Raw genomic sequence first — 9,053 nt, 5'->3', positions numbered from 1 at the left:
GACGTCTTTCAACCCAAAGTTATATGGTTCAATGAATCAAACGTTATGGCTATGATTACATTTCAGCATAGAAAAAAATCCCTCTATCTAGCCCTAAATTCCTGAACATGTTCTATCTAGTGATACCAGTGATCATTATCATTTATGAGGAAATTGCATTTTCATCACTGTTTATTTTGTTTTTGTGCACCTTCCTGTCTAAACCTGTGATTAGATCTATTTGAGATTAGAGGTCGACCGACATGGGATTTTCAAATGCTGATGCTGATACTGATATCTAAGAAAATTTACAACCAATTGCCGATATCCAAAGCCAATTTCTAAACTGATATTTGATGCCGATATATATATATATATTTTTAAAGCATGTAGATTATGAAAGGCATATTTTTTTTTTTAAAAATGCTCGAACAGCTTCAAATTTACAATGATGACATTAGACTTCAGGATTAATTTGGTCTAGTGCTACCAAACCAATGATCGCAGCGCTTCTTTTTAAGATTATACACACTCAGCAAGAAAAGTACATTATTTAAAAAAAATAATTAAACCCACCACGACGTCACTATGTGAACAAGTGAGAGTTTAAGAGGATGCTCGCCATGCTAATGCTAACGCGAATGCTACGCTACTGCTAGGAGTTAAATTTACAGTGTAAGGCAGGGGTGCCCAAGTCCGGTCCTCGAGAACCCCTATCCAGCTTGTTTTCCATGTCTCCCTCCTTGAACATACCCGAATCAAATGATCAGCTCATCAGCAAGCTCTGCAGGAGCCTGATAATGATCCTGATTATTTGAGTCAGGTGTGTTGGAGGAGGGAGAAATGGAAAACAAGCTGGATAGGGGCTCTCAAGGACTACACTTGGGCCCCCCTGGTGTAAGGATTACTCAGTAAACACCTTAAAAGGCTCAAGCAACATTGCATATTTGCTCATGCAAGATAATAAAAAAACTGACAATATTTATAAAATAGGAAAGCCTGAAGCTTCCTGTAGCAGGGTCTTTCCGTGGTCCTACCGTCAGTCAGTGGCGGCCACAGTGGCCCACACAGATGCCTGATCAAAATCCTTTTTTTTTAATCTGCTTTTTTCCATATTTTTTTTTTTTTTGAAGTCCATATATCAGCCTCATATATTAGCGGGCCAATATGTCGGTTGACCTCTATTTGAGATTGTAGCAGTGTGGCTACAACCTTTTGTGACACGTTATCAAATGTAATCAGAGTAGACTGAGCAATACATTGACGTGCTTTGTAAAATTTTACTGTACAATTGATTAAAAACCTGGATAAAACAGGTGAGGTATGTTTCACCCTTTATATATCAAGCAGCTATTTTTGGCCATTTAGAAAAAAAAAAAAAAAAACGTCACCCCATAAAGACCTTGTGTCCACATATGTGAACAATTGTAATTTATTATATTTAAATAAGTGTCCTCTTAAGGGTAAATGAAGAAGGTCCATTCATTGTATTGTCGTATAACTGCTTTTTTTTTTAAATAGAAACATGCGGGAATAAAGCGATGGAGAAAATTGCAAGTCTGGATCAAAAGTTGGAGATTCAGGCGTATGCTGATAAACTTGCTGTCATCAAGGACGTTTTGGCTCGCAGACACATGAAAGTGGCCTTTTTTGGGAGGTGAACACACAAAAACTATTTGTCATCGTGAGCAATTCTTTCATTGCTTCTGTTTTCTACTTTCACGTTCTGACTTTAAATCTGTGTGGTGAATGCTGCACCATATCGCTTTACCTAAAACTTATGAAACTATTGCGTACTGTTTGGAGATTCGTAGAAAGATGCCTGAGGCATTGCTCACTATTGTGAATAAGGTCCATGTGTTGTCAACAAGGGATTGTGTGCTTGTAGGACAAGTAACGGTAAAAGCACAGTGGTCAATGCTATGCTGAGGGACCGAGTGCTACCCAGCGGTATCGGTCACACCACCAACTGCTTCTTGAGTGTCGAGGGGACCGATGAAGACAAGGCCTTCCTCAAGACTGAAGGCTCAGAGGAGGAGAAGAGCATCAAGGTCAGCAATGTTTTTCTGTATCTGTGGTACCTTATTCCCACAATGACAAATGCATGTCAATCATAACAATACCTTTCTTTGCACTTTCTAAAAGCTTGCATGACACATGGAACAATTAATGTAATACATGTTTCCAAACCTTGCAGACTGTAAACCAGCTGGCTCATGCCTTGCACATGGATGAGAGTTTGGACGCTGGCTGTCTCGTTCGAGTGTTTTGGCCAAAGACCAAGTGCGCACTACTTCGGGACGACCTGGTGCTTGTAGACAGGTATATAATAATACTAGTAGAATATTATGTTGCTTTTGTTATGTTACGAAAGTGCTCATGAGATTGAACTCATTGAGAACAGGTAAAAACATTCCATTTTCAATAATGTCACATTGAAAATGGAGGCTGAATAAATGTAAAACGAGTTCATTTTTTATGAACTGGATCCACGGTTTATTAAATGACTGCTGTGACATTCACCAGCCCTGGGACAGATGTCACGCCAGAGTTGGACAGCTGGATTGACAAGTTTTGCCTGGATGCCGATGTCTTTGTGCTGGTTGCCAATTCTGAATCCACGCTCATGAACACGGTAATGACACCTTTGCTGTATTCAGGTACATCTATATAGACTTTAGTATAAGGATGTCCCCGATCCAATCACATGATCAGAAATTTGGCCGATTGCACCACTTTTCAGAGGATCGGAATTGGGTGAAAAGGATCAAGTTTTAATTAAAAAAAAAAAAAAATTAAAAACATAGGATAAAATAAGGGTTAAAAAGTACCAAAACAATCCAGAAATACAATGGCATTTCCCCTGCTGCATTCAGGTACATCTGTGTAGACTTCAGTATGGGGATGTCCCCGATCCAATCACATGAACAGAAATTGGCCTGATTGCGCCACTTTTCAGAGGATTGGAATTGGGTGAAAAGGATTGGGTTTTTAATTTAAAAAAAAAAAAAAAATATATATATATATATATATATATATATATTTTTTTTTTTTTTTTTTAAGGTTTAAAATGTAACCAAATAATCCAGACGTACAATGACAGTGCCCCCCCCCCCCCAAAAAAAAACAAAAAAAACAAAAACAAAAATATACGTTTTGTACTCCGCAACACTCCCAGAAAAAGGGGAAGAAGTACTGTAGGCGTTACATGTTTGGAACTTTTGTTCAAATAATAAATTAAAAAAAAAAAAAAAAAAAAAGACCTTTTTTAATCGGATCGACACTCAATATCTGCAGATTCTTAAACTTGGGTAACTGGGACTCTGATGCGGGTGGAAAATTATGCAGTCAGGACATGCAGACTGTGGTAAATGGGACTTCAGTAATCTTTTTGTTGTGTGAGAATGGCACTGAATGAAATCACACGCAGTTAGAGTGACTGGAAGGACTTGCCATCATCAAATGAGGGATTGATGGACAGAGAGGAAATGTAACTTATTTGCAATAAATTGTTTTTTTAGGTGACAAGATAACTGTATTTGTCCCTTAACTACATGTACTTTATGAAGTAGTGTGCTTGCTTTTAAACTGGTTGCAGATTTTATAATGTAATGGACGGCCTGCTCTCGAGGTTGCTTCCTCCCATGTGCTCAGGAATTTATGCAATGTGAAGTGTTACAGAGCTTCTTAAAGTGAAAGCACACCCATTCCTGCTACAGTTTATACACCTCTTTTACAAAGACTTATAGTTAAAAACAGGTTTTGAAAGTCACTATTTTGATTTATTTACTTACTTTCTAGGAAAAGCATTTTTTCCACAAAGTCAACGAACGATTGTCCAAGCCCAACATCTTCATCCTCAACAATCGCTGGGACGCCTCCGCCAATGAACCAGAATACATGGAAGATGTGAGTATTGTTGAATCACTTGGAGGATGTAGGGTATGCAATCCCTCCTCGTGATCAAGTGGCCAAAGACGGTATATTTTTTGTCGTATTAATTTTTAATGTTCCAGGTGAGAAAGCAGCACACAGACCGTTGCGTGGACTTTCTTGTCGAAGAGCTGAAGGTCGTTGACCGCGAACAGGCACCCAACCGCATTTTCTTCGTCTCCGCCAAAGAGGTGCTGAACTCCCGCATGCAGCGGGCACAGGGCATGCCCGAAACAGGTGACGCTTTGGTTCTTAATGACTTCATTTAACTTATTGGCACGTCGAGCGTCGTCATTGGCAGCGAAGCATGACCCAGAGTCAGAATTCTGACTTGAAAGTGAAACATCCGAGACTAAAGTCATATTATTTATTGGCTGTATTTGAAAGGTATACACTATTCATTTAAATTAATCGTCTTTCGTGGATTGATTAATGACTAATTGAAATGCCTTAAAGCAGGGGTCCCCAACGACTGGGCCGCGGACTGGTATTTGGTACCGGGCCGCGCAAAAATAATAAATAACTTATCAACGACTGCATTCTGGCCGATTGACTTTGGCCTGTGCCGCTTAACACACCAATATCCCTGTCTACTCTAGATATACAACAACAGGATAGCAGGTCGTCATAGACTGTTAGCAGTACATCTTGTTTTGTATATCTATGTGCGTCGTCGACGTGGTCGTCGCCCATCACATATGTTCCCGGAAATAATTAGCCCCCACACTAGAATGACTGAAAAACAGACGTCTTTGGACAGATTTATACGGGGAAAAACGAACCTGATGAGCCAGAAGATGAGCCTATAACCTCGAAGAAAACAAAATCTATGCTACTTCCCAATCACTAAAGACCCACGAACTGCGAAGGAGTGGATTCGTGAACCGTATGTGAATAAACCGAGTGATTCGAGCATGTCTGTGCAACAGGACTATCAGCTTGTAGAGATCGCAAATGACGGTGACCTTAAACGTACATTTGAGACAACAACTCTACCGAGGTTCTTGATTAAAGTCATTTCGGAATATCCTGACATCGCTAGGCCAGCACTGAAAACTGTGCTACAATTTCCAACATCGTATCTTTATGAAGTGGGCTTCTCTCACTCTCCCATCTCGGGACCATCTCGTCTTAACGAAACAAGCTCAGGCCTCCCACTGATTCAGCGGGTGAGTTGTATTTTCCCTGCACTTAACACGACGGGGCTAAAAACAAATGTTATTTTATATTTGGTGTATTTTTCTGCCGCACATTGGCAGTGTTCTGACAAATTTGACATGCGTGTTATGTTAAAAATGACCGCGAATGCAGCGATTCCAAAGTACACCCTACAAACTTTCTTTAAAGAAAGGAATATTAACTTAAGTTTGCCATGTTAGCTGCACACAACAACTGCACACATTTCTCTCACTTAATGACTTCGCCGTGTCGTTAAGCATTAATTTACACCATTTTCGTGTTGCACATGTATGTTTATGATGTAAATAGTTTTTTAGCACCGTTGGATAACATTGAGAGTCCAACTGAATATAAAAGAGGGCTTTTTTTCACCGCCACAAAAGCTTTGGGAGCAAAATTTTATGAGGGTGCAAAATTTGACAGAACCCCGGTCCGTGAAAAAAAGACCCAAATCACACCGGTCCTTGGTGCAAAAAAGTTTGGGGACCCCTGCCTTTAAGTATATTGGCGGCCACAGAAATATTTAAGTCAACCAGGTTGCCTGTAGGGATTTTCATATTCCAGCAGGTGGCAATATTCAGTGACACAGTACAGTCATGACTCTTATCGTCTCACACCACGAGACAGGATCGTGAATGAGTATCACGATTTCAATACACATATCATTATGGATTTATCATACAACCTTAACTATACTACATATTACTCAAATTTCAAAATAATTACTCTTACAGTTTAGCAAAGCTAAAACATACGCTAACATGACAGTTACATTTAGCTCCACACTCACATAAAAGATTGTACACTAAGTTTACAGTGACTTCCACCTTGTGGCAGTTTCGGGTGTGAGAGCAAAGGTTAAAAAATATGTGTGAAAGCTGCAGATTAGTAAAAAAAAAATTCTCCGTCCATTTTTAATCCATTTGTTTTGTTCAGCAACACCTACACAAGACTTAGCTAATGGCTGGTAGCCAAATCACAAGGTGATTGTCAAATTGATTATAAAATTATCTTCACTTCATAGTGTCCAACTATGGGACTAGAGGTTTTCATTGGGAAAATCGAGATATCTATCCATTCATCGTAGAAAGACAAACCTTCACTCGTATCAGTTTTATTGGCCAAGTTAGAATAAATTAAAAAACAAGACATGAATATGTTCATTCCATTCAACAGGTGGCGCCCTAGCAGAGGGCTTCCAGGAGAGACTAAAAGAGTTCCAGTGCTTTGAAAGGAGGTTTGAGGTGTGTATGCGTGTATTTGTGTGTCATTTTTGGTCTGTTATCAGGCTATTGGAAAAACCCACTTTTAACTAAGCGTTTTCGTCCATCGACCAGATGTTTGATAGTAGAAATTAGAAAATCTAAACTACTGTTGTACTTGAAAATCGGCGTTATGAATCGGTTCAAAATCCAAAATGGAAAGCTGCTGTTTTGAGATGGCTCAGCTAGTATACTTTTAGTAGAAGATGACTCTTTAAGATGGAACTAGCATGCTTACCTTTTAGCTCCCATCCAGCACGTTCTCAAACAGGCTCCCGTGATCTTCCTGACCTCACGGTGCTTTTTCCATCAACCTGCGTCTTCATTGTTGAAGTCTAGATTCACTAAGGCGAGGGCGTTTGTTGATTTACTTTGCATTTTATTGATTTTGTTTTGTCTTTGTGTTTAGCCCCTTATTTGCATATTATACACAAAGCAACAAACTTCATGAAATTTAAACCATGTAATATGGAACCTACATACCCAGACACCTAAGAAATTATCCAATGTTGAGTTTAGAGCTGCAACTAATGATTATTTTTATAATAATTTTATAATAATTTTTTTCAATTAACTTTACAATTGGAAATTGTTTCAAACATGTTGTAAGTAACAAGACAAAATGGATGACTATTTCCTTAAAAAATAATCTTTTATCAAAGCTTCCTGACTTAACTGTACTGTTTTAATTACATGAAACTTGTTAAGGTTCTGAGTATAAAACATAAAAATGATTTCTCTGTACACAAATCAGACAAAAGTCCTGTTCATTCAAATTAAAAAAGTGCTGGTAATTTACATTTTTTTTCTTATATATATATATAATTTGTGTCAGTGACTCATTAATTTCTTCAAACTAAGGCTACGTTCATACTACAGGTCTTAATGCACGAATCCGATTTTTTCGTGTTTTTCCGACTCGAGTGAGGCATTAACTTGACGGTCTGAACATGACAAGTCGCATAGAACTGGACCATTTCAAATCCGATCTGGGTCACTTTCGTATGTGGTTCAAATCCGATCTGGGCCACATTTTTCCAGACTGTTGCGGCGGTCTGTACTGTCCACTCTCCCAAATCGGATTTCATGCAGCAATTACGTCATCAAATAGCGAGAGAGACGCTTATCGTAGCGGTGCCGCTGTGCGTTATTGCAGTGTTGTTAATCTTACTGAAAAAAAGTAATTAATTATAGTTACAAATTACTTCTCCCAAAAAGTAATTGCGTTAGTAACTCAGTTACCTGAATGTAAGAGTAATTAGTTACTTGGCAAAGTAATTGGTGATACTTACTTTTTTTTTTTTTCCCTCAAAAAAAAAAAAAAAAATTAGTTACTTGGCAAAGTAATTGGTGATGATTACTTTTTTTTTTTTTCCCTCAAAAAAAAAACAAAAAAACATTGGGCACACGATGGGAAGTTTTTTGTGAAGGTTTTTGGTACAATTGGCCCAAGCCCAATTCTTTACCCTAATTTACCCTTTACCCTGAATCAACTGTTAAAAGATGTTAAAATTGTTCCCATTATTGCATTAGTTCCCTTCTCTCTACTTTCGACATATGAAAGTTTTAAAACTGTTTCATCATTTAAAGATAGATTCAAGGCAAGATTTTGCCGATTTAGAAGTATTTTAGATTAAAAGTTACTTAGGTTCGCTAGGAAGGTTCTCTACAACAGAGCCGTCCTAAAAAGTCTACTGCTTTAAGATGGCGGCTGTCTACTAACTCATTTAGTGCCATGTCTGTCATTTTGCATCTAGTTATATCTATGTACAGTACATGTGATATCTACCATGTCTACCATATCTACCATAGCATGCGGGCGTAGTTTGTAGGCTATCGGCTACAACATGTATTATTGGAGCTACCTAGCATCGCGTTTGCTCGGCGTCACAACTTTCTTGCCTCCTCCCTACCCCTGCTCTGCTCTGTCGTCTCGGTGAGTCCGTCTCCCTCAGACTTTTCGACCAATATAGTAACGCATAGTAACGCATGCCTTTCCGTCCTCAGTAACGGTAACGGCGTTGCCAAGATGAGAAAAGTAATTAATTAGATTACCCACTACTGAAAAAAATAACGCCGTTACTAACGCCGTTATATTGTAACGCCGTTATTAACAACACTGGTTATTAGCGCCTAGCTTGCAGTGAACACTGCTTTTGGGGAAGGGCTGGGCTTGACAACAGTCATAAAAAATAAAAATGGGTTGAGGATAAACCTGAGAATGCTCAGTTTTCTCTTTGCTCCAAGTGAGCAATATTTCAACATTGCCTACACGGCCGAGAGTCGGGGCAAACTGCGCATATGTGTGTGTGACATGCAGGGACAGTGCGTGCATGCTATCGATCCATATAAACTTTGAATATAAGCCTAAACGGGGATTATTTATGTCTGTTATTTGTGTCCTCCTTTTGAAAAGCAAAATATGATATCCCTGTGGCCTATACTACGAACTGAGTTCAACCTCCACAGAAGTAATCCAGTTTACCAGCGGGTAACCGGAGTTGACAAAACCTGGTTGTCTAGTTTGTGGTCAGTCGGTGCTACGACGCTGATTATGAGGTTGATTAGTCGAACCTGTGTCAACCCAGTCAGAGTTACTGCGCGTTCACATAAAAGGGGGCGGAGACCAGAGTCAAACACTACTTGTGACGATGGCACGGGCACCTTACTTCACGGAGGAGGAATGCGCGATGATCATAC

The 9,053-nt window shown here is 39.1% G+C and overlaps 1 protein-coding gene across 1 annotated transcript in view; it reads left to right on the top strand.

Moving 5' to 3' along the window:
• Nucleotides 1-9,053, top strand: part of mfn1b (mitofusin 1b) — a 29,426-nt gene that overhangs the window by 10,264 nt on the left and 10,109 nt on the right. The window contains exons 4-10 of the mRNA XM_057840518.1: nucleotides 1,501-1,636; nucleotides 1,868-2,030; nucleotides 2,177-2,301; nucleotides 2,506-2,614; nucleotides 3,781-3,888; nucleotides 3,996-4,149; nucleotides 6,268-6,335. Coding sequence (XP_057696501.1) covers nucleotides 1,501-1,636; nucleotides 1,868-2,030; nucleotides 2,177-2,301; nucleotides 2,506-2,614; nucleotides 3,781-3,888; nucleotides 3,996-4,149; nucleotides 6,268-6,335 — 863 coding nt within the window. The remainder of the gene's footprint in view (nucleotides 1-1,500; nucleotides 1,637-1,867; nucleotides 2,031-2,176; nucleotides 2,302-2,505; nucleotides 2,615-3,780; nucleotides 3,889-3,995; nucleotides 4,150-6,267; nucleotides 6,336-9,053) is intronic.

This window comes from Corythoichthys intestinalis, chromosome 7 (assembly GCF_030265065.1).
Source record: "Corythoichthys intestinalis isolate RoL2023-P3 chromosome 7, ASM3026506v1, whole genome shotgun sequence".
Lineage (NCBI taxonomy): Eukaryota > Metazoa > Chordata > Actinopteri > Syngnathiformes > Syngnathidae > Corythoichthys > Corythoichthys intestinalis.
The sequence above is the reverse complement of the archived record's forward strand: the minus strand, read 5'-3'. Positions and strand labels throughout refer to the sequence as shown.